The sequence below is a fragment of the Lissotriton vulgaris genome, chromosome 5, assembly GCF_964263255.1.
Source record: "Lissotriton vulgaris chromosome 5, aLisVul1.2, whole genome shotgun sequence".
Classification (NCBI taxonomy): domain Eukaryota; kingdom Metazoa; phylum Chordata; class Amphibia; order Caudata; family Salamandridae; genus Lissotriton; species Lissotriton vulgaris.
In genome coordinates, this window is record NC_141693.1 from 1747133105 (window position 1) to 1747159943 (window position 26839).

Genomic DNA, 26839 nt, shown 5'->3' on the forward strand with positions numbered 1-26839 from the left:
CACCTGCTTCCTTAGTGCGCCCTGATTAGTGATCTTTTGCACTTGCTAAGTGCTTTCATTGTTGCAAAATTAGTTACAACACCTGCCCTGCCCCAACTGACAATAATGAATTAGGGGCTGATTAATGGATTTTAACTTCCAGCCTGGCTCCTGCTTGTCTCCCTTAGCTGTAATTCAGGACCTTTGTGGCATATGTGTATCTATTCTGAGGTTCAGAGCAGGGTCACATAATAGTTTCAACTGGCAACTGAACTCTGGAGGGGCCCCTCAGGAAGCACTACAGGAAATGGCTACTAATGATGAGCCTGAACTTTTGAACCTGGTAAGTAGTTACTTTCAGTTTTGCTAAGATCGTATTTCTGCAATTTTGCACTTATTCGCGGGGCGCAAACTCACGCGAACAGTGCGAGCAGTGCGAGCAAAATCCGCTGCTCGCGGATTTGCGGATTTTGCGGGAAATTCGCAAATCTCGCGGATTGCGGATTTCCCGAAAATCCGCAAAATCCGCGAGCGGAACGGATTTTCCGCCCATGCCTATCTTCGAGGTGACCTATAAGGACAAGACAACAACTTTCGATGATCCACAAGTCCTTCAAGAGTTTCTTCGTCAGCAGGAGGCCGACGTCATGGACACTGCAAGAGCTGTTTAACCACGCATGACTGAACTGTTTGCCTTTCCGTTATCCTATCGTGTCATATTTTTGTTCCTTCTTCCCTGCTGATTTATATCATACCCTAGTATTTTGTATTTTGTATTTTGTATTTCGTATGTTTCTCTAATATTCTTCTTATTTTTTGTCTTCTTACAGATGCTCTTCCCTTTTCTTCACCCCGGTGTATTCATGCATCCCTCCAATTCAATCCTCTGGTTCCTCAGGTGTTCGGTGGCGTGTGTTCCGTTGTCGGTGTCGTCATCTTCTGGCGTCGTCACCCCCCCATTCTTCGTTCTGTATTTGTTGGTATGTTTCTATGTTCTTCTTATATTGCTCTGTCCTTTCTACTGTTCTCTTTTACTATCTCCTTTCTTTGCTCTTTTCTCTCCCTCTTTCTCACTGTATTCTCACTATTTTCTCTTGATTTATTTCTCTTACATACTCTATATCTACATTCCTGCTACCATTCTCTTATCTTCTCAACTCATTATTTCTATTCTATCTTCTTTTCCATATCATTCTATTTTTGATTTCTATTCCGAGTAGTTACTTGGAACGTTAAGGGGTTAAATAACCCCATTAAACGTCAACGAGTTCTGACGCATTTGACTAGGCTTAAAGCTGATGTAGCCCTCCTCCAAGAATCCCACCTTTCGGAAAGGGAGGCTGTAAAACTCAAATGTTGCTGGGTGGGACATGTTTTTCATTCTCCTGCCTTGGGTAAGAAAAATGGTTCTGTTATATTGTGTCATAAAAAGTTAACAGTTTCTGTTATATCTCAAGAATGTGACGTTAATGGTCGTTGGGTTCTTGTAAATCTTCTCATAGAAAAGATACCAATAGTTATTTTCAATGTTTATGCTCCCACAGGGGTTGATAAATTGTTTTGGCCTGCTATTTCTGAAAAACTTGTTACGCTTGATGAACAATATGTTATTTTCGGTGGCGATTGCAATCAAGTTCTAGACCCCATTTTAGACAGGAATTCTGAAGTTAAATTTGTTTCCTCCAAAATGCACTCCCAATTTACTGCATCTATTCAAAATAACGCATTAGTTGACATTTGGAGACTATGTAACCCTGACCTTAGAGAGTACACTTTTTATTCCTCTACCCACCATTCCCAATCTCGTATTGATTACCTTTTTCTTAGCAAATCCCTAGCTCAACTTGCCCTTCACTCAGACATTGGTTCTATCTTAATTTCAGACCACGCTCCCGTTTTTGTTGATATTGACCTTATTCCCTTCTCCCCTCACTCAGGACGTTGGAGATTTAATAATTCTTTACTCCTTGACTCTGATTTTTGCACTCAATTTACGGTTTTTGCCACTGAGTTTTTTACACTTAATCATCTCCCTGAATCTTCCTTTGTCATGGTGTGGGACTCATTTAAAGCAGCTGTTAGGGGATTTGTCATTAATTATGTCTCTCAAAAGAAAAAGAAGTCGATTTCTAAGTCAACTCAACTTTTAGATAAAATTAAGAAGTTAGAATATGCTTATTATAATTCTAGCTCTGAATCCTCCCTTCGCGAGCTTATTTCAGCCAAATTCGATTTTATTAAATTTACCACAAATGCAGCCTCTAATTCTCTCCTTAAATGCAACTCTCGTTATTATGGAGGTCAAAACAAAATGGGCAACTTACTAGCTAACTATCTTAAAATACGAAAAGAAAGAACATAGATTGAATCTCTACAAGGACCGGCTGGAAGTTCTCTGTTTAAAGATAAGGATATATTAAATCAATTTGTTTCGTTCTATCAAACTTTATATACTCCTGAATCCAGTCCTGTTCCCACTAATCTTCTTACTTATTTTCAAGACATTCCTTCCCCTCTCTCCTCTCATGTTGATTTTCAATCACTTGATTCGGATATCTCCCTCTCTGAAATTTCACATGCTGTTTCAGTCCTCCGTCGTGGTAAGGCGCCTGGGCCTGACGGTTTCACTATTAAATTCTACAATCATTTTTCCTCCCTTCTCCTTCCTAAACTACTCCTGTTATTTCAATCTTTTGTTGATTCTGGATCTTCCCGGGGAACCTTTCAGGAAGCACTAATTTGTTTAATTCCCAAACCAGACAAGGACCATACCTTATGTAAAAATTATCGCCCCATTTCCCTTGTAAACACAGATTATAACATTTTCGCCAAAATTTTAGCTCTTAGATTGGATCCCCTATTACCAAATATTATTGGCCCAGAACAATCAGGTTTTGTTAAAGGTCGTTTATCGTCAGATAACTCCCGTGTTTTCTTTAATATTTTGAGTAAAGCTCCCTCCCTTTCTTATCCTTTGGCTGCCATCTCTCTTGACGCCGAAAAGGCTTTCGATAGAATAGGATGGGACTTTATGTTTCAAGCTCTTCGTTGGATCGGTTTTTCACCTAAATTCATTTCTCTTATTTCTTTACTTTATTCTAGCCCTCATGCTTCAATTTTTGCAAACGGTATGACATCCGATTATTTTCCCCTTCAACGGGGTGTACGTCAAGGTTGCCCCTTATCCCCTCTTTTATTTGTTTTAGCTTTAGAACCCTTTTTGACTAAGATCAGAATTGATGAAAATATTTCTGGTTTTCATTGTGGCTCCCAACAGCAAGTTAAACTATCAGTCTACGCTGATGATATTTTATTATACTGTTCGGACCCACAATCCACTTTACCTTTCTTTTTAAATCAAGTTTCCTCTTTTTCTAATGTTTCTGGTTACCGTCTTAATATTGATAAATGTGAAATCTTGCCCTTAAACCCTCTCTGTCAAAAACATCTCTTTGATAATTCTGGCTTTTCTTGGCAGCCTTCTAAGATTAAATATTTAGGTGTTTGGTTTGCTCCTCGTCTCTCAGATACTCTTAAGTTCAATTTCGATTCACTTTCTGTTAAACTTAATGCGGCTATTACTCGCTGGAACCCTCTCTTCCTTTCTTGGTGGGGCCGTCTTGACTCCATCAAAATGATGTTGGCACCTCTAGTACTCTATTCCATCTCCATGATTCCCATTCACATTCCAGACCATTACTTCAAGTCGATAGACTCTATTCTGCTCAAATTTTTGTGGAAGGGTAAGAAATCTCGAATAGCCCTTTCTGCTTTGAAAAAAGATAAATCACTAGGAGGGGTTAAATTTCCTAGTTTCAAATCTTATCATAATGCTTTTTCATTAAAGCAAGCTTTGCGTTGGCTCTCTTCGGACCTTCCTTTTTATCCCCCTCTTTGGCTAAAGTTAGAATCTTCTTTCCTTCATCCTTTTGATTTTAGTGAGGTTCTTTCCTTCACTTCTAACGTAACGTCTCTTCGCTCCCCCATTATCTCCCGTTCTCGTTCTCTTCTTCAACCTTACTTACCATCCTCTTATCCATCTGCTTCCTCCACCCATATCCAACCTATTTGGCATAATAAACACCTCAAAATTCGTACTCGCTCATTATATTGGAAAACCTGGCATTCTCTTGGTTTAAAATGGATCTCTCAACTTCTTTCGGGTAATCAACCTCTTCCTTTTCAGGACCTCCAAAAACAATTCTCGTTGCCCTCCTCTTCTCGTGCACGATATATGTCATTGATTCCCTCTCTTACCCAATACCTTTTTTCACTTCCTGCTACAAATTCTATCCCTACAGCATATCTTCCTGTTTCCAATGCACTTGATCAGTCCCCTTCTGCTTCTTTTCTCTATAAATCTATTCAATCTTCTACTGATCGTATCAAATCTAGGGTTGAGTTGGCTTGGGAAAAAGATTTATCTCAAGTTTGGTCCTTCACTTTATGGGATAACATTTGGTCAAAAATTCATAGTACCTCCAGAGCTGCTAACACTACCCAAACCATATTTTTTGTTTATAATCGTACATTATTTACCCCATTACTTATGTCATCGTTTTCCTCAGACACTCCCTCCACTTGTTGGTCCTGTCCCTGCTCTTCAGCTGATTTGAAGCATATTTTGTTCGATTGTCCTCCCATTTTTCGTTTTTGGCAATTGGTATGGTCCCAGTTTAAAAAGATTTTCAATTTTCATTTTTCCTTCTCCATTGTTAACATTTTTCTAGGTTCTCTTTCTCCTATTTTTGCCGATTCGTCCCACAACCATAAATTAATTGACCTTTTGATAGCCATTGCCTTACACCATATTACATCTCATTGGAAACAAGCTAATGATGTTTCCTTCAATGCTTGGTGGAATGCAGTCTGTTTTAATCACCGTCTAGACACTAATTTTGTTTCCCCCATTTCCCTTGCAATCAAACGTGATCTTTTATGGCTTCCCCTCACCGAGTATTTATCCAGAGTTGTCAAGATCCCACCTACTTCTCAAGTCCGCACTGTTGAAGTCCAAAAACCACTGTGATTGCAATTTCTTAATTGCATTTAATGTTTTTTCATATCACTTATGTGTTTTATTCTACAGGTTATACCTCAATCCCCCTGTGTTCATGAGCATTATCGTTTGCCATATTTTTCTGTATGGATTTATTAATCAGTTCTACTTTTTTGTAAGAGAGATTTCTTGTTTTTTATAACTTATGATTGTTTCTTCATTTTCTGTCTTTGCTTCTTTATACTTTAATAAACTTCAAACTAAAAAAAAAAAATTATATTGGCCATCGCGTTCTGATTTAGGCTCTGAATTAACAATATCAGTGACCTTGGGATATTGAAAGAGTGTAAAATCAAAAATAACGTTTCACAAACCACAAGGTCAAAGGCCTTTTCGGCGTCTAATAACAGGATGAGAGCCGGAATTTTCCGACCCTCAAAAAAGTCCAGGGCTTCAGCGAGAAAGTGGGTGCTAGTAGCCATTTGCTTTCCAGCTAAAAACCCATTCTGATCGGGGTGAATTAAATGTGCTGCAAATGTATTGAACCGACAGGATAACAGTTTTGTTACGATTTTATAGTCCGAGTTTAGCAGCGTAATTGGACGGTAAGAGCTAGGATCCATCGTATCCTTGCCTTTCTTTGGAAAACTTATAATTTTCCCCTGTCTAAAAGATTCAGGAACCAACCCCCCTTCCAGTAAAGAATTAATCAAGACCAAAGGAAAATCTGAAAGTGCTCCAAAAAAAACCTTAAAGAATTCTGCCGGCAATCCGTCCGGACCGCAGGCCTTGCCATTTGCCAAACTCATTACAACTTCCTCGAGTTCAGATAAAGAGAAAGGACGTATCTGTTTTGGAGAGGGTTAAAGATGGGTTTTCATGAAGAAATTTGGCCAGTCGGTTATCGACCCTTTGTGATTTCCCATAGATAGTTTCATAATGGGTCTTCATAATATCCCCTATTTTCCCTAGGTCTTGTGTAGGAACAGCTGTCAGGGGACATTTTAATGATTTAATTTGATTAGCTACAGCCTGCTCTTTGGCCTGCCACGCCAAAAGCCTGCCAGTGAAATTGCTTTCTTAATAGACTTTCTGCTGAAAGCGTTGAAAGAAAATCTCGCTTTGGGTGTTATAAACAGTGCTAAGCTCACGTTTAGCCTGATCCAGAAGTTTTCTATTAGAAGAAGTGGGGGTCTCTAAGAAGATCTCATTAAGGGCATGGATCTTATTTTCAAGCTGTACCTTTTCCATCCTGGCCTTCTTGGATATAGCTGCGTCTTTACCTATCAATAACCCTGTACAAATGCTTTCATTGAGTCCCAAACTATATGTGGAGCCGCAGAGGCAATGTTCTGAGTTAAAAATTGCCTAAGCTCCAAATCCATGGACTTTACCCAATCTTTATCATTAAAATACTGCTTATTAAAGGCCCACGGTTTGGGAATTCTCAGCCCTCCTCCCAGCTGTATTTCTAGGGTCAGCATTGCATGGTCTGAAAATGCGTTAAAGAAAATATTTTGCTGCAAAAACTCTAATCCTTGGGAGATAAAAAAGAAATCAATGCGAGACGAGAGGAGGAACAGAATCGACCAGATCCACACGTATATCTCTTTTGGGAAGGAAACGCTAGACGCCATGGATCATGTAGATTCAGTACAGATTCATAGTATTTCAAAACTTTCAAAGATCTGGGCTTTGTCTGCCTCTTCCCCTGTACAGATGAATCTAACCGTGGATCCATCAAAATATTGAAATCCCCTCCCAAAATTAAATCCCCCGGTACCCTGATCAATGCACGAAAAAGATCTTCATAAGGTTTCATGTTATCCTCTACAGGTGCATAAAAATTTACGAACGTAAGAGGGTGTGGTTTGGATCTAAACGAAAAGGAGGCCCAGCACCATCTCCCGGATGGGTCGCTCCCAGAATTAATAAGTTCTGCTTGTAAATTCTTATTACCAAATATGGCAGTCCCTCTATGGGATACCGTAGAGGTTGAGAGCCCCCTGTATCCTGCCCATGATCTGAACATAGAAAATTCAGAGGCCTTAATGGTCGCAATATGAGTTTCGTACAGAAGAATAACCCCTGGATTTTCTGTTTTTAACTGTAATTCAATAGCCCGCATCTTTCTTTTATTATTAATCCCATTGACATTAAAGGAAAACCACCTTTAAAATTGACGTATTAGCCATAGATAATCAGTAGCAATAGTAGCTTATCAGAAGATGTGGAACCATAGTGAAAACAACAAAAAATAAACAACAAACAAAAATGAATATTGAAAATGAAAAAACAACCATAGTGAAAACAACAAAAAATAAACAACAAACAAAAATGTATATTGAATATGAAAAGACAACCGGCTTCATTTTTTCCCCATTTGCAAACCCCACCCCACCCAGGAAAGTTGACAGCCCCCCTCCACCACACCCACCACTCTCCCCTACCCCTACTCAATTCGGGTGTCATGTTTTTACACCCTGGTGATCTCAGGCCCCCTCCCGCCAGAACAATATAACACCTAACCCCCTTAATCCCAGGCCTTAACAACTAGCCAGCAATCCAGCTATAGCTGTATAACACTAAGTGATATCAAAGGGAGCACAAAAAAGAAGGGAAAAGAAAAGGCAGAAAGAGGGAAAATCAGATGACAATTTCCAATACAATCCTGACACTTTAACTATTCAAACCTTAGCCACTCTGAGAAATCTGATCTAGAAGTCCCTGGGCTTCCTCGACATTAGTAAACATAAACAATTTCCCTTTCAGCAGGACTCTTATCTTGGATGCTGAGCTATAGAGGCCTGGGCACCCTTTACCTTGAACAATTGCAGCATTTTGACAAATTCTTTCCTACGCCGAGCCGCGGAAGCAGACATGTCTGAAAAGATACGAAATTTTGTAGTTTCATTGACAGAGAATTGTCTTTGTTGAAAAGCTTTTGAAAGAATTGCCTCCTTAATACGGAAGTCTGCAAAATTGATCAAGATCATACGCGGAAGAGTTGAGTTGGGAAAAGGTTGTGGTGGGACACAATGAGCTCTTGTTATCGTGAGGTCCCCTTGGAAATCAGGCATAACCTTCTGTTTGATGAATTTGTTGACCCAACTCAGAGGTTGGGACCCCTCCAGACCCTTAAGGACACCAACCAAGCAGAGATTCGATCTACCAGAATGGTTTTCCAACTCTTCCAGTTTCAGTTCCATGATCTGTTTACTTTTGGCCGCCACTTTAACCTCTTTCAACACAGAGACAAGTTGATCTTCTGAAAGAGAAATTCTTTCCTCTGCCTCTTGAAGCTTAATTGGAAGGCTCCCCATTGTACTTTCAATTTTCTCCAAACGCAAGCTGAGGGAAGCCAATTCTGCTTTGTGGACCCTTTTCAAGTCCCGCACTTCATCCAGGAATAAATTCAGCATGTCCTTAATGCTCATCTGAAACTCTCCCGGGGTATCCATCAATATATTAGAATCGATGTCCAGATTGACATTGGCCTTGGCATTGGTGACGATGTTGGCCTGCGGGGGAAAGATGGAAGAAGCTGAATTATGAGATGGAGGCACAACAGGGGGAGAAGCTCCCAAATCCACCGCTGTTGCATTCTCTTGCAGACCCAAGGACAATAGGACTGTTGATACTGATGCAACAAGCTCAGAGTTTTCCACAGAGTCTGATCGCTGCCCACTTGACTGCTCCGCCTCTGAGTCTAGAAGATTGAGCATTGGTCTAGTAATCTGATTAACGGAGCTAGAGCAGGTGTCATCATGTATATTGGAGGCAACTGATAGATTAGCCAGAGAGACTTGGGCATGGCAATCCACCCAGTTAAATTTATCTTGCAAGCTTAAATGCAAACCCACACCCGAGCCTGGGCTCTCTGACCTGGCTGTCGAATCACTAGTGTGCTGAATTTTTTTGGGAGTCTGGGAATCTGGTGCAGGGTTAGACAAGGACACCTGCTGCGTTTTTTAAAAAAAAAATGGGATTTGCTTAACCCCCTTGGTGCTTGTCTTCTGCGTAACCACCTCATTATTCAAAAAACCTTCTACTTGCTCCACACTTTGTAGATGGAGAGCAGTTGTAGCTGTTGTGGTTGTAACTGAGATCACACCCGAATCTATACCCGAGTTTTCTACAGAGAGCTCTGGAAGTTGAATAGTTCCATCCAAATTCTCCTCTTCCACTTCACCCTCAGAGCTCTCCACTGCTGAGTCTGTGATACAGGGCGGAGGGGTGCTTTCTGGTCATGCAAGCTCTGCCATCCGCAACGCTTTCTTTGCCTCCCTTGCTTCCTTAGCGAGCCGCCGCGCCTTGGCTTTGGCGAGGCGGGTATTCAGCTGTTTCCCCATCTCTGGTGTGCCCGGCATAGGGACGGTTTGGAATGCTGTGTTGACTCTGGTTTTCGTCTTCCGTGTTTTTAACCAGACAAAACAGAGCAGTAAGCTTGTTTGTGGGACCTTTTATGGACCTTTTTTCTTTTCCCTTTTGGTTCCGCACCTCCCCCTCAGCCTCTGTCTCTGATATTTACCACTGCCACTCAAGGGTATAGAACAAGACTCCAACTGAGTAAAGTGTCACAAAAGGCAATGCCAAAAGAGTCCTTTCGCCTCCCCACCTCCTTTCCGTGTTTTTAGCAAAGTGCTTTATAGCCGTTTGCCCCCTCTTCCCCTGCAGAATTCCGCCGTCAATCTCACTGTTTTTTTTCTCATTCAGCGCTCGTTCTGGGTTGCCCGGCATTCAGATCAAACCAAGCGCCACATACTGCCGAGTGCTGCCTCCTTCAATTGCGTGTCAGCTGGAAAAATACTTCACTGCCAGCGGCCCGGTAGAGACTTGGTAGCAGCGGCAGGCTGGGTGAACGCCGTCAGGTAGAATCTGCCATTCCTGGGGGAGGAGCCAGAGATCGCCTGACGCTACACAGAGGTGTGGTTCTCCCTATTCACTATTAGTTTAATGAAAAATAATAGACACAAAAAGAGAGTGGAGCCCAAACCAACGTCCATTAGGACGAGCTGCCTCTGTGCTCCTAGAGCTGATTTTGCCACCTCTGAGACCAGGGGTCGCATAGGCAATGTCAGAGGTCGCAAGAGGCAAACTAAGGGTTGCAGCTGCTGCCTTTGTCGACCCCTATATGACATCTATGATTAAGGTCTCATTGTCAAATACTAATACAGAGAAACATGGAACTCAGTGAACACTACAGAGGAGGTGATGATTATAAATGGTTAATTTCAGCATTTTTAGGTTTCGCCTGGCGTCCACTGCGCAGCAGTGTTCGCGCATGGAAAATCTTATGTTTACCAGTACGGGGCTTTGTCCCGCCTCTCTCTTCCATTGGCTAGCTCCATAAATGGAGGCTAGCCATTGGAAGAGACATCTGTCCGTAATTGGCGGAGCAGATTCGTGGGCGTTCCGGTGATTTTTTTGCTCTCCGCCCCTTTCACTACGTCATTGCGGCGGTGGGCGGTATTTATAAAAAAAAAATTCAGCATGTTTTGGTCTTTTTGAAAGTGTCTTTTGCAGGAGTGGGCTGCGCGATTGTCGTCTCCGTGGCTTCTTTCCGTCTTGTTTTTTTTGTTGTCGTCTTTGTTTTCCGTCTTTGCGTGGCTCGTTGTTGTCGTGTCTGTTTTCCGTCTTTGCCTGGTATGTATGCTCCTGTTTTTGCATTTAAGGTAAACTCGTGGCTGTCGTCTTTGTTTTCCGTCTTGTGTGCGTGAGCTCCTCACCCCCCTCCCCTCTCGCTCCTTGTGTGCGTGCGCTCCTCACCCCCTCCCCCCTCGTTGCTTGTGTGCATGAGCTCCTCACCCCCTCCCCCCTCGTTGCTTGTGTGCATAAGCTCCTCACAACTCCCTTGTTGCTTGTGTGCCTTTAAGATCTAAAACCAATGCAACCCCTGTCTCTTTATTGAACATAAACGCTATCCGCCCTAGTTACATCTGATTACCTAGTTCATGCTTGTTGTAAATTGAATCTATTTTTATGAGGATGTGGATTGAACAACAATACTGATCGTGGAGCATCAAGTATATTAGTTTAATCAGATGTAGGGGTGCTTGTTACTAACAAAACTGCATCCTTTTCAGCACAGGTCAGCCTAATGGAGGTAGGTAAAGTCTGTGAGAAAAGTGAAATTGTTAAAAGCGCTGTGGTTGTTGGGTAAGTGCCATTGTCTTTTGTTTTTGTTGCTGAAGATGCATGGCGGAAAAAACTGCTTCATTTCGAAGTGGTCACGGTGATAATTACTTCCCGTTTTTTATTTGAAAGTAATGGGTTTGCTGCTTTAGGGCCCGGCTACCGTTCTAACTTGATGCGAGTATACTTTAAATCCGTGATACTCAATGTATGGCCCATGGGGCCGCTTGCGTCCAACTTGACCTTTACATGCGGCCCCTCCTTGTAAACAGCAGCAATGTGTGGGGCTTGCAGTGTGTGGGGTTTGCAGTGTGTGGGGGGCTCGCAGTGTGTGGGGGGGCTCGCAGTGTGTGGGGGGGCTCGCAGTGTGTGGGGGGGCTTGCAGTGTGTGGGGGCTTGCAGGGTGTGGGGGGCTTGCAGTGTGCATGAGCTCCTCCCCCCTGGTTGCTTATGTGCGTGCGCTCCTCAACCCCTCCCCCTTGGTTGCTTGTGTGCATGATCTCCTCACCCCCTCCCCCCTCGTTGCTTGTGTGCGTGAGCTCCTCACCCTCCCCCCTCTTTGCTTGTGTGCGTGAGCTCCTCACCCCCCTCCCCCCTCGTTCTTTGTGTGCGTGCACGCCTCACCCCCCTCGTTGCTTGTGTGCGAGAGCTCCTCACCCCCTCCCCCCTCGTTGCTTGTGTGCGTGAGCTTCTCACCCCCCCTTGTTGCTTGTGTGCGTGAGCTCCTCACCCCCTCCCCCTCATTACTTGTGTTACGTGAGCTCCTCACCCCCTCGTTACCTGTGTGCGCGAGCTCCTCACCCCCCTCCCCCCTCGTTGCTAATGTGTGTGCGCTCATCATCCCCCTCCCCCCCTCGTTGCTTGTGTGCGTGAGCTCCTCAACCCCCCCCCCCTCCCCTCGTTGCTTGTTTTGCACATCTTTCCAGAGTGAGGCCAGTAGAAATAATTAATTTTGATTTTATGGGCAATCCCAAGGGGCAGGGGAATTAACATTGTGAGCGAGCCAAAGCTCAAGTGAACCCTGTTGTGGCATCAGCAGAATTCGTGGCTTAGAAATCTATTCTCTTTGGGTCGTCTCTACGATTGCTTCATCTGCTTGTGAGTGTGAACCCTGTAAAATCTACTAGACATCCATGGCCAATCATTAGTTTAGTGGAAGAAAAGAGGCCACTATAGTCTCTTCCTAGCTCTAAACAATCGCAAGGACAAAAGAGGAGAAAACTGCGGGGTTTCGCTGATGAATAGATTCTTACAAATATCTTTGTTTTGGTTCATTGGAAAACCTTTACAATATTGAACGCATATTAATGCAATAGAAGTGTATAAAGAGGCTTGTTTTAAGTCAATATTTTAAGAAAGGCCTTTAAGATCTAAAACCAATGCAACCCCTGTCTCACAAGTTTATTCAACATAAACGCCATCCGCCCTAGGTACATCTGATTACCTAGTTCATGCTCGTTGTAAATTTTATCTATTTTTATGAGGATGTGGATTGAACAACAATACTGATCGTGGAGCATCAAGTATATTAGTTTAATCAGATGTAGGGGTGCTTGTTACTAACAAAACTGCATCCTTTTCAGCACAGGTCAGCCTAATGGAGGTAGGTAAAGTCTGTGAGAAAAGTGAAATTGTTAAAAGCGCGGTGGTTGTTGGTTAAGTGCCATTGTCTTTTGTTTTTGTTGCTGAAGATGTATGGCGGAAAAAACTGTTTCATTTCGAAGTGGTCACGGTGATAATTACTTCCCGTTTTTTAATTCAAAGTAATGGGTTTGCTGCTTTAGGGCCCGGCTACCGTTCTAACTTGATGCGAGTATACTTTAAATCCGTGATACTCAATGTACGGCCCATGGGGCCGCTTGCGTCCAACTTGACCTTTACATGCGGCCCCTCTTTGTAAACAGCAGCAGTGTGTGGGGCTCTCAGTGTGTGGGGCTCGCAGTGTGTGGGGGGGCTCGCAGTGTGTGGGGCTCGCAGTGTGTGGGGCTTGCAGTGTGTGGGGGGCTCGCAGTGTGTGGGGGGGCTCGCAGTCTGTGGGGGGGCTCCCAATGTGTGGGGGGGCTCGCAGTGTGTGGGGGGCTCGCAGTGTGTGGAGCGGGCTCTGTGTGGGAAGGCTCACAGTGTGTGAGGGGGCTCGCAGTGTGTGGGGGGCTTGCAGTGTGTGGGGGGCTCTGTGTGGGTGTGTGGGTGTGCTCTTTGGGTGTGTGGGGGGGCTCTGTGTGTGTGGGGGGGCTCTCTGTGGTTGTGTGTGTGTGGCATTTGCGAGAGATTAAGCTGTTGGCATTGTAAATGACAATGCAATTTATTTATCTGTTTTCAAAACCAACACATAAATAAAAATGTTGTCATTTACAATGCCAATAGCTCTAACTTTTGCAAAGGCGAAACCGTTGCATTGTAAATGCTTGTTTAATTCTTAACTCTGGCTTTAGAGTTCCTTAATGTAATTCTGGATACACATACTCGTACACATCGCCCCCTATAATGTCATACGTTTACATATGCAAATAAGCCATGAACTGTAATGGAATTTGTTTTTACTGTTCTTACTCTTCATGCTCCTTGATACTGGGGTAGGTTGTAGAATGGATCGAAGCAAATATTACTGAACTTTTGCTAAGTACCTAAACACATTACAGGGACTAGCCACATAGTATGATGCCCTCACAGATATAGGGCCAGATGTAGGTAATTTCAATTTACCGATTCATTTCATTTCCAATCTTTATTTCGACCATTAGGTCATAAAAGATACACATACATTAAAATCACATAAATTCTGTCAAATTTGGTAAAACATCAGTACATGATTTTGAGATCAGAACCAACAATAAAAGGCAATAATTAAAAATTAAAGCGATTCTAAAGTCTACCCAGCATTTTTTTAAAAACGATTACGAGTATGCCACACATTCGTAAAGAATTTGGAAAGTGCAAAAACAGTTGGGCCGGAAACATCGGATTTTAAAATCCTGTACATAGGTGCGTATTCCCTGCCACCCAAATTCTTAATCAAGGGCAGCAGCCAATGCTTTCTGGCTGCTTTATAAGCTGGGCAGAAGAAGATCACATGCAAATCATTTTCCTCTTTGTCAACGCAAAGAGGACAGTACTTGGTAGAAGGGACCTGTGACCAGTTGCTAGAAAAGGACCGAAAAGGCAGTGTACCGTATCTCCACTGGAGAAATAACTTTCTGGTGAGTATAGGATATATGGGATCAAAAGCCTTCTCAAATGTGTAGAGATCCTTGGTTTGCAGAAATATGGAAGAAAGGGACCCCTCTGTCTGGGTGGCTAAGACCCTTGCCCTTTTATGTTCGTGATACAGATTCGCCAGAAATCTTTTAGAGATTCTAGGTGCTGTATTTGCTGGTTCAGTCCACAATTCAGGGAGCCCCAGATCAGTACAAGTTGACTGGATGTATTGGACCCAGGGAATACTGAGCGCCTTGGGGTGCTTTAGTAATTCAACCAGTTCCGCCCTATAATCGGCGAGATCATCACCGCTCCATAGCCTGCGCCAGAAGGCAATGGGTCTTAGACTTATCTCGTCGACAAGTGGCCGTAGCCCTAAATCGAGCCTTAAAGGAAGGAGTGGGGTGCTAGGGGGAAGTGCGGTTATTTGTCTTATAAACCTATTTTCCGTGGAGGACAAGTTCCGACATGGAATGTGGCCCCACAATTCAGCCCCGTACAAGATCGCCCCCCTGGCCTGGGCCTTATATATCTGAATTAAGGCCCCCAGTGGGCGGTAGGTCGAACCAATCATCATCCGGGATATACCCCCGGTGATTTGTGCTAATTTTAGGTTAGCCCTGCTCTGATGGGTCCCCCAGGTCATATTTTCATTGAGTGTCACGCCGAGATATTCAAACGTGGCTACTCTTTCCAGCCGCACTTCTCCCAATTGGGGATTCGGGCGCTGTTTGGGGCTTGGATTCAATACCATATATTTGGTTTTTGTGGCGTTGATTTCCAGCCCTCTATCCTGACAGAAGGCTACAAAGGCATCGAGTATCCTTTGGATGCCCATGGGTGTTTTAGATACCAACAGTGTGTCGTCCGCAAACATTATTGCGGGCACACTGTTGCCATTCAATTTAGGGGCATCTGTGTAGTCGGTGGCGTTAAGATGGGCGATTACCCCGTTGACGAAGAGGCAAAACAGGGTCGGCGCCAGCACACAGCCCTGTCTTACCCCTCTACCAACGGGGAATCTATCAGTCAGCTCCCCCGACCTCCCACACCTCACCTGGGCATAATTATTATGATGCAGCCTTAATAGCGATTATTACCGAATCGCTATTGAGGACTCGGTAAATGGAATGTAGGTAGGATTCGCTAAAATGTCAGCGATTCCTTAATATTCCTTCATAACAAATCGGTAATTCTGATTTGTTATTAAGGAATACCTAGCGAATCATTCCTATGGGCTAGGAGGCCCACAGGAATGAATGGGAAGAGATTCACTATTAGCGATTCGGTATTATCGAATCGTTAGTAGCGGGGGTATTTCAAGGGTGCCAGTGTGTCCAAAGGACACCCTGTTGCACCCCTGAAATGTGCATGTGTGCACATGTGGTGCACATACATGCCCTAAGGGCAGGGATGTGTGCCACATGGCACATAAAAAAAAGCAAAAAAGTGCTTTTTGTAAGGAAATCGCTATTTACCACCAACTTGGAGTTAGTGGTAAATAGAGATTCCTTAAGGCTGAGGTGCACTGTTTTCAGTGCTACCTACATTGCATTTAAGGAATCAGTATTTCCGATTCCTTAAATGCAAGAGCAAAATAAGGAATCGCTATTTACCGATTCCTTATTTTGCATGTAGGTTTTCATCTACATCGCACATGGCTAAATGCCGGTCGGTAATGCTGAAATTTACCGAATTTTGGCTTTACCGACCGGTATTTAGCCACCTACATCTGGCCCATAGTGTTTATCTGGTTTTGTCAAGGTTTACCAACACTATGAGGACCAGTACAGTCCCCACTTTGTGGGTAAACATGTCCACACATAAACATGTACACATATAAATGCAAGAATATATATGGATGCTTACATAGGCAGTCTACTTTCATAATGCAGTAGGTTGTGGATCTGGATGGTATATGCCAATTCAAGTTTTGGGTTACTTTCACCCATGATATGCTCTAATCCCAACAGGGCCGGTTCCATATGCCTGATTTCATGCTGTTATTGTTATTGTTATTGTTACTTTAGTTTGTATAGAGCCAACTCACCAGCAGGTCTCAAGACGCTTTCAGACCAAGAAAACACAACAATTTCCAGCTGGAAAAGGAATAGAATACCCTGTGATTAAAAGGGGACAAGGGCTTCCCTGAATAAAGTTGTTTTCAACTGCTTTCTTAACTGTAGAAGATTGGTCACTTTAGGAAGCATGTCTGGCAGCTTGTTCCACAGCTGTGAAATTAGTGTGGAAAAGGATCTTCCGCCCTTTGTTGCCAGATTGAAGCGAGGGCAAACCAACAGCTGAGCATCCGAAGATCTAAGTGATCGTTTAGGATTATAAGGCATCAAACGATCCTTTATGTAGACCGGTGCTTGTCCATATATTGCCTTATTTGCTACACACAAGCTCTTAAACTCCACCCTCTGCTTCACGGGGAGCCAGTGAAGCCTGAGCAATAGGGGGGAGGCATGAGCTCTTCTGGGGAGCTTAAAGATTGAACGTGCCGCATCGTTCATGACCACCTGCAGTCTCTTGATCAGACTGTTTGACAGGCCTAAATAAAGGACATTGCCATAGTCCAATCGTGATATGATTGTGGTTGAAACTACCATGTGCAGCATCGATTGAGAGAGAAGAGGAACTAGCTTACGCAATTGCCTGATTAGACCAGTGCATACGCCAACTACCGTAGAAATCTGGGCAGACATTGACAGATCGCTGTCAATTTTTATGCCAAGGCTTTTTACATTTGCTACTGGTGTTGGAGTAGGACCAAGTTCTTGTGGCCAATACAAATCACCCCAAGGTGATGTACCAGTGGATACCACCAAGACTTCGGTCTTTTGGGGATTCATTTTCAGTAGGTTGACCGTCATCCAACTGACTGTGAATCTAAGAACTTCTAACACATGCTCCTGAGCCATAGTAGAGTTCTCAATGCTAAAAAGCAGCTGAGTGTCGTCGGCATAATTAGACACTCGACAACCCATGTGCCCTAAAGACTCAATCAGAGGTTGTAGGTACAGATTAAAAAGTAGTGGCGATAGTGCTGGGCCCTGCGGGACTCCGCACTCCACCATACCTACATCGGAGAGATCATCTCCCTGTTGAATCCTCTGTTGCCTCCCCGTTAGGAAGGATTCTAGCCACTTATAAGCTGCGCCCCTTATTCCCGAGCTGGCCACTCTTTTCAGGAGCAGGTCATGGCTGACAGTATCAAACGCCGCTGACAGATCTAAAAGTATCAGGGCGCTTGGTTTCCTACTGTCAGCCATGCCTCTAAGCTCGTCCAGCACCGAGAGCATCACTAACTCGGTGCTATGGTGTGCACGAAAGCCTGCCTGAAGCCCATGAAGGAGGTTGTGAGACTCCAAAAAAGAAGAGAGGTCTTGTAGCACGTGTTGTTCTAGAATTTTTGATATAAATGGTAATTGGGAGATCGGTCGATAATTTTTCAGATTAGCTGAATCCGCTCCCGTTCTTTTATCAAAGGTCTAACCCGAGCATCCTTAAGACTAGGTGGAAGATATCCCTTCAACAATGACATATTGAGAAAGGAGACAATATGATTTCCCAGAATGGGGCGGGTCGCCCGGAAGACCCTAGGGGGACAGGGGTCAGCTGGCGAACCTGATTTAATGCTATTCATCAATTGTTCAAGCTTTGTAGAGTTAATTTCAGGAAAGCTTGAAATGGTACAGTCTTGAGGAACTTCAGTATTCTGCAATGGGATAAATCCACTTACTGTATTATTTTTAATCTCAGAGAGAATAGTTTGCACTTTCTCTGAGAAATATTGTTGGAAGATGTTACTGTCAATCTTTGTATCAGCTTTGACCGGTATCTTTGTCAATTCTCTCAAGATGTTAAATGTTTCCTTCTGAACATTTTTTGCCTGCTTTATACGTGTGTCAAAGTATTCTGCTTTAACTGTCAGAATCAATTTCTTAAAGACGTTTAATTTGACTTTATAATGTTCACGATCAGTTTCCTCCTTAGTCTTCCTCCAATTCCTTTCCACACGACGAAGCTCTTTCTTATGTTCTCTCAAGAGAGAGGTGAACCACGGCGCACCTTTCCCCAGCCCTTTAGCTTTTTGTAGCCTCTCTGGGGCAATTTGATTGATCGCCTGAATTAAATTTTGAGTTAAATTCATATAATCCTGATCTAGATTGCCGCTAAGGGGATTAATACAGAATGGAGGAGTGTCTGTCAAGGTTTGCAAGTCAACCTTTTTCCATTGGCGAACTTTCTTCATTTCTGGGGCTTTGGTTACGGAATTTCCATTACTGGGAATAACATAATTAATCAGGTAGTGGTCCGACCAAACGCAGGGTAGGATGTCTTGAATCGTCACTTCAGGATCCGAGGCCCAGACAAGGTCAAGCGTGTGTCCCCTGTTATGCATGGGACCATCTACCAGTTGCTTCAGGCCAATTGAGGATATAGAGAACTCCAATTGTCGAGATATCGAATCTTTAGGCATTTTTTCCCAGTGTAGATTAAAATCACCGGTTACCACTACCTTTTGGTATCTAGTGCAGATATCTGATAGAATAGGGGCGAAGAGATCATTAAATGTTAAAGTAGTGTTAGGGGACCGATAGATTGTAAGAAGCGCAAAACATGAGTTGTTAAAAATCACCTTTATTCCAAGTAGGTCTGCAATGAATTGAATAAAGAATCCTTGGACTACATTCGGATTATTGTGGTAACTTGTCTTGGATTGGAGTGCATCGGCGTGACTCCATTGCGCAGTGTGTACCTGAATAGAGAAGTGCAGGGAGACCTCTGACCCTGTGTTGCACCGCCGTTGTGGTGTCCCGGTGTCCTTGGAGGATGTGAGAATGGACATATATATATATATATATATATATATATATATATATATATATATATATATATATATATATATATATGTAAAAGCAAATGTCCCAATAGTGAGAGGAGCTCTGTAGCTGGTGCCGGCGGCGAGGTTCAGGACACCCTCGCAGGATACCTCTCAGCAAAATTGTTTCAATATAGAAAGAAACACGCCGCACACTACTCCATAGGTTAGATTCTTTGGTTTATTTTCTGTAGGATCCCCACCTACGCGTTTCGGACAACAATCTGTCCCTGGTCACGGTACCGTGACCAGGACAGATTGTTGTCCGAAACGCGTAGGTGGGGATCCTACAGAAAATAAACCAAAGAATCTAACCTATGGAGTAGTGTGCGGCGTGTTTCTTTCTATATTGAAACAATTTTGCTGAGATATATATATATATATATATATATATATATATATACACGAAAGAACTCCCCAAGCCACCTCCAATCCAATCGATCGGCGAAGCAAACAAAGGAGACAGACCACTGGATCTGGCCTTAGATGTATTTAATGGCGCAGGTAGGCAACAGCAGCAATGACGCGTTTCGGGCCCGTAGGCCCTTGATCACATGCAAAGTGGTTACATACTTTTCAGATTATTATATGCTGTGAAATAGTGAACACACCCCCTAATTGACCAAAACTGCTTCGTCACATGACCATGAATATAGTAGAAACACTTGCGTTATAACTAAGGTGTAAAATGCATGTCTCTTACAAAATAAAGTGCATAAATGCTGTTATTATTGACCAAGATGGAAAATATCAATCAAGGTAAAACCAGAGTGTTAATATGTTCAGTTTAGGCATAAATGCTTACAGCAATCGCAATAGGAAAAACCATCTGGCGAATCCAATTCAAATTGCACACCCTTATCTATCAGGATAAATCCTTGATAATTCAATCCATAAAAAGCATTAAACACTCATCCAAAAGGACATAAAAAAACTGGTCAGGGGGAATTTGGAAACGATAAAAGGTGCATAAAACATTTCAAACATCAATATATTTTATAAAAATATTTTTTTTTAAACCCGTAACACTTACGTCTCCTGTGCAAAATACACCTGCAAAAAACAAGTTGTTTACCATTAACGTGCCACGTGCATGATGTGCAGATATGGAGCATGTGTAAGAATATGAATAACAATAACAATAAAAAGACTATCATTGCCTAAATTCATTGCTAAAATCGCATACATCACACAAGTCTTAAAATACCTTACGACATCATATATAGTAATATATATATAGTAAAACGGGTGCACCCTATATAAAGATAAAGGAATAAGGAAGACAGGACAAAATTTCATAATATTTACACCAAAATGGAGCTAATTTGAGAGACAACAGGGAACCTGACTACCTCCGGGGAAAATACCAACAGTCTGATAGAAAAATTCATAAGAAAAACAATTTGAATACAAAGTGTACTAGGTAACAGGAAACCTGACTACCTATGAAATGGCTTCTGAATTTGACCCATAGAGATGCAGGGCAAAGCACATGCAGAAAGTCAAAGAGGCACGAGAATAAAAAGGTGCGGAGACTCACCGCAAAAAGGGATTATTTAGAGGAAGGCGTACATATCCTCTGAATTGTTCAGACCATTCGGCCATTTGCTGTCAAATTCTAAAATAATGGTAGTCTCCAACTGCCTTAATCTCTGTTCTCTATTACCACCCCTTCGGAGTTTAGGAATGTATCCTACTACATAGTAAGAGGGACAAGCTACGTCATTGTTGTGTTTGCTCTTAAAATGACGCGCTACTGGGTAAGTGGAGTCACTATGTAGGATGGCTCTAAGATGTTGTAAGATCCTGACATGCACCTGTAACTTAGTACTACCTGTTTAATTAAGGCCACTGGTGCATGTCAGGACATACACTGCAAAATCTGTCTTGCAGTTGAAGCTGCCTACAATTGGAATGTCTTTCCTACAAAATGGCGTTTGGTAGTGCGCTTTGTTGCTACCAAATTTGCACGCCCGGCAGGTGGAGCATTTGCGAAACCCCGCTGCCGGTTTTAACCACGAACTTTTTTGTATAGTTTCTGGGCTACTCTTATCCAACACAGACCCCATATTTCTCGCCCTACGAAAAGTGATCAACGGCTTTTCTGGTAACTGTAAACCTAATATAGAATCAGTTAGTAAAATAGGCCAGTTCCTTTTAACAATGGTTCTGATCTTATTCTCCTCATTGCTAAAAGCCATAATCATTCTAGGGCAGTCAATTGTTGCAGTGGCGGGCATTGCATTATTTTCTGCCGCCACATTACTGACGGGAATCTTTTGAAAGAGACTGTCTCTAGGGCGTGTTTCTGCCTTCAATAGCGCTTTATGTAAAATGGCATCAGAATAGCCACGTGCCCTGAGCCTGATATTCATTTCATGTACACATTTTTCAAAGTCACCTGGCGCACTACAGATCCGTTTTAATCGTAAGATCACGCCATACGGAATACTACTAATAGTATGTTCGGGATGGAGGCTGTTAGCATGAAGGGCGGTGTTCCCAGCCGTTGGCTTTCTAAACAGTGTAGTCTCAAGTCTACCATTCTTGACATATAATTTCACGTCAAGAAATTCTATTTCTTGTTTACTTATGCAGGACGTGAAATTGAGATTGAGGGAATTGTTATTGATCTCTTCCACAAACAACAAAGCTTCCTCCTCATCTCCCTGCCACAGAATAAAAATGTCATCAATGTAGCGTAGATACTTGACAACTTTCTCACTGACCCATACATGATGTTGTGTGTTGAGGACCTGTTCCTCCCACCAGCTGACGTGTAAACACGCGTAGCTGGGGGAGAAACAGGCCCCCATAGCTACACCCGGTAATTGTCTCCAAACATCTTTTCCGTAAAGAAAGAAATTACTATTAAGGCACCAATCAATGAGGCTGATGATTACCTTGTTATGCTCATAGTACTCTACAGAACGTTCGCTGGGAAAATGTTGAATAGCATGAAGGCCACTGCTATGTGCAATACTCGTGTAGAGAGACTCTATATATATATCCAAAGGAACATGACGCTAAGGAGGACACCCGGTGAATATATTCCAAAGGGTAACAGCCCCAAGCATCAAGGAGCAACAGTGAGCTCACCAGCCGGTTAGTAGTGTAAAATCCTTTATTTTTCAGAGAGTTACAGCCTACCGCGTTTCAACGTTTACAGCGTCTTAATCATATGCGACATGTGGTATGGTCAGCTGTTCTTCTAAACGACAATATGTAAACACTGAAGATGGACAATTAATGTCTTCAGTCATGTAACTAGTTTTTAACTAAAGTAGTTAATTATTTCGGGTGTCATGGTCTCGTTGTACATCTTCAGCATTCTGCAATGAAAGTTTCGGGGTGATTTGTCAAGCGGGGGGCAGAGAAAAAGCGGGAGGGTCCAAAAACGATTTTTCCCAGTGCAATGTCTATGGGAATTTTGCAAATTTTAAACAGCTACGGGCGGAAACGCTGAGCAGATTTACACCAAATTTGGCAGAAAGCCAGGTCTTGGTCCAGAAAATCCCTATTTGTAATTTGGTGTAAATCTGTTCAGGGACGTGGCTCCTCCACGAATCCACGGGTACAAATTATATATTACTTTACATAAAAAAATATACAACTTCACAGAAAAAAAATGTTACAGGGACATTATAGTTAGGTTTACTTTTTACCCACACAAAACTACGGAAATTTAGCAGTTATAATTAAAGTTATACTTAGCTAAAGAAACTATAACTCGTGCCATTAAGTAACTTTAGGCCACAAATTTTAGTTCCTTACAATGAGTATGAGTTTAACTACAACTGCTGAATTTCTATGGTTCTGTGTAGGTAAAACGTGAACCTAACTACCTAACTACAACGTCCCTGTAACCTTTGTTTTTTTCAGTATGCGTGTGTGTATATATATATATATATATATATATATATATATATATATATATATATATATATGTGTGTGTGTGTTACTTTTGTTGCACAAAATGTTGTTGAATTAAAACTCAGATTTCACAGAGAACCATGACATATGAAAGATATTTCACAGCTAGCTTCAACATAATGATACCCCAAACCGCTTTGAAGAGATTTAGCATTGTGAATTGTTTAATAAAACTTCTTTTCATGAACAGTAAACTAAATCTGACCATTCTAATTTGAAACAGTGCTAATTGTGAGCTGTATATCGTACATAACAGCTTCTCAAATCTCTCCATTCTACAGATAGAATGTTTTTAACAAAGAAAAAGAGTTTTTCTCTAAAATTCAATATTCTTACCTTGATAACCTTGCATCTGATCTGTGCTGATACCATGTGGCTGTTTCGCAGGTTGCCCACCCGGAACATTAGGCATAGCCGCCCGTCTCGCTGGGAGATAACAGCATCGTGGCTGAACATGAGGGTCTCTGCCCTCTTCTTGGGCTGGGACATCTTGATGAACATGCACCCAATGAGGAAGGCGTCGACTATGGAGCCCAGCAGTGACTGGAAGAGGAAGAGGATGATGCCCTCCGGGCACTTCTCTGTGATGTACCGGAAGCCATAGCCAATGGTGGCTTCTGTCTCAATAAAGAAGAGAAAGGCAGAGGGGAAGTTGTAAACGTTAGCCACACAGGGCGTGTAGTTGTGGTCGTGAGCACGGTTGAGGTCCCCACGGATGTAGGCAATGATCCACCACATAGTGGCCATGACCAGCCAGGCGATGGTGTAGGTGAGGATGAAGATGAGCAGGTTCCATCTCCACTTGAGGTCCACCAGGGTGGTGAAGAGGTCAGTCAGATACCTGCTGCTCTCACCTCCCAAGTTCCCGTGCTGCACATTGCATCGCCCATTCTTGTCCACGAATCGCTGTCTTTTCTTCCTGGCTGCGGGAGTGTACCCACTGCTGCCTCTTGAAGTGTTCACCACCTGGTACTCCTCCCCAAATTTCCTCCTCAGGGCAGACATTGCTCCGGTGGACCGCCGGGGGCTGGCCGGGCTAGACGTGGCCATGGATGGATTTGGCTGCTATCCAGGGGACCAGCATGTTTAGTGACCTGATGGAGCTCAGTGCTTATCCAGATGGGTGCAACCCACCGTACATCCTTGTCTGAGCGCCATCCAGAGGAGTCAGTACCACCAAATGGGGCCGCTTGCTTCTGTGTACTGTAGCATCATGATAGCGCTTGTTCAGTCTGATAGCCACAGAGAAGGAGCGTTCCTCCACCCAAAAGTAACATAGGGCACTCTCAGTCCCAGACAGAGTGGGACACACACACGTCTCAATCTGTGATGTTGCACAAAGGATATCTCTTGAGCAAGAACACAGTCGAAAACACAGCCATAACAAAGCAGGCTACAGAGCTCCAAGTCCATGTGACATCTTGCCTCACTCGTACAGCCCAAATTATAACACTTTACAATTTTCCCAGCCCTCAATATAGCACATTACAGCTTGTCCAGGGCCAGATATATCACATTATATTTTGGCCAGTCCAAAATAAAGCATGACAGAGCTGTACATTAGAGCTTCCTTAAATCAGGTATTGCATGCTAGAGGTCTCCCACCCAGACTGTGAAGGTTAGAGTTCTCCCACACAGGCTGTGAAGGTAAAGCTGTCCCACCCAGATTTGGAAAGTTAGAGCTCATCCACCCAGATTCTGGACGTTGGAGCTTCCTTGGATCCCATATTGTGTAGGTTAGATCTCTCCCACCCAGATTGTAAGGGTTAGCGCTTCACCAGAACACACATTGTGAAGATTAGAGCTCTCCAACCCGGATTGTGAAGGTTAGGTCTCTGCCACTCTGATGATGGGTGTTAGAGCTTATTTAGATTCCAGATTGTGATGGTTAGAGCTCTTCAACCCAGATGTTTGGCATTAGAGCTTTCTTCGAACCAAGACTATGAAGTTATTGCTCCCTCACCCAGATTGTGACGGTTGGAGATCTCCCACCCAGATTGTGAAGGTTAAGCTTTTCCTACCCAGATTGTGAAGGTTAGAGCTCTCCCACCCAGATGTTGGACCTTGGAGCTTCCTTATCTGCCAGATTGTGAAGGTTATATCTTTTCCCACCCAGATTGTGAAGGTTAGAGCTCTCCCACCCAGATGTTGGACCTTCGGGCTTCCTTATCTGCCAGAATGTGAAGGTTATAGATTTTCCCACCCAGATTGTGATGGTTAGAGCTCTCCCACCCAGATGTTGGACTGGAGCTTCCTTAGAGCTCGTATTGCGAAGGTCAGAGCTCTACGAGCCCTGGTGTTGAATATTGCAATACTCCGAAGCTGGTTTTGCACGTTACAGGTCTTTCACTGGTTTGTGACAAATCTCTTTCAGCGCTCCCATATGCCGCACGCCACGGCTCTCCCGGGCCAAATGTTTCACGTTAAAGTTCTCTCTCCCAGTCTGATAATAAAAATGCACACCTGCACACTAGAGTGCTCCTAGTCTGAAAACGTACCACAGTTTATCCCGAAACAGTTTTGCACGTGAGAATTCTCCCCACCCAGGTCTTCCCGTCCGATCCCTGCAGACCAGCGCTCTCCCAGCCCTGATGCGCCGCTTGAGAGTTCTAGTCCCGGCCCAGCTGTTGCGCGTGGGAGTTCTCCCAGCTCGGATATTCACGGCAGAACTGCCCCACTTCCATGTGTTTCAAGTCGGAGATATCTGCCCTGCCCGGATGCTGCCCGTTAAAGCTCTCCCAGATCGGTGTATTGCACGTGAGAGCGAACCCGCCAGCCCAGCATACGCCTTGCTTCTCCCCCACGACGGTATGTTGCCTGGTAGAAACTCTCACAGCTCCGAGCGCTACGTGTCAGAAATGCAGAAACATATAGTGCTTGCGGTCGGACGTGCATAAACATAGAGCGCTCTTAAAGCACGCAGCAGCAGCCCGGGGCTAGCTTCTGCGCAGGAATATATAGAGCCCCTGCCCCAGCCGAGCTCGCAGATCGAGACCCCGACACGTAAAGCTCATTAGCATTCAGATGTAGCAAATACAAAGCCCCTGGTCCCATGAATAAAACAGCTCTCCTGCCCGAGACGGACCAGCCCCACCCCGCCCCCTCCCAGCTGTAAATGAAAAGGAGCTGCTGGCACTGGAATGAAGCTCGCGAGCCGGTTTCTATCACCGGCCTTGGCGGAGCGCTCTATGCTGACTCCATCGGTCTCAGATGCTCCTCAATAGAGCGCTCCTAGAAGCGGCACATCCTATATCCGAGGTGTTATGAGATATGCCGAGATAAATCGCTCTAGACAACAGAAAACACCCCAGCCCACTTGAGCCCAAGACGTCCGCGCAGGCTGCTCTTCCTGACACCTCTCCCAGGCAGCACGCGTCCAGCTCAAGAGACCCTCACTGCGGGGGACCTCCCCCTCCCCGAGATGCCCACAGTGTGCGAGCTCCCTCCCCCCCAGAAGATGCCCACCGCGTGGTCCTCTTTCCTCCCTAACTTGCCACCGCGCGGGGTCTTCTTTCCTCTCTAAATTGTGACAGTGGTGGCCCTCTCCCTCCCCTGAGATGCCTACTGTGGGGAGCCCTTCCTCCTAGGATGCCCGCACTGGGGGCCCTCTCCCTCCCCTGAGATGCCCACTGCGGGGGAGCCCTTCCTCCTAGGATGCCCGCAATGGGGGAGCTCTTCCTCCCTGAGGTGCCCTAAGTGGGTGTGTGTGG

At 43.9% G+C, this 26839-nt stretch overlaps 1 protein-coding gene across 1 annotated transcript in view; it reads right to left on the reverse strand.

Moving 5' to 3' along the window:
- Window positions 1–24550, reverse strand: part of LOC147717089 (G protein-activated inward rectifier potassium channel 1-like) — a 250212-nt gene extending 225662 nt beyond the window's left edge. Inside the window, exon 1 of the mRNA XM_086924002.1 lies at window positions 23466–24550. Within this exon, the coding sequence (XP_086780128.1) occupies window positions 23466–24179 (714 nt within the window). The 5' untranslated portion in view covers window positions 24180–24550. The remainder of the gene's footprint in view (window positions 1–23465) is intronic.
- Window positions 24551–26839: the final 2289 nt, after the last annotated feature.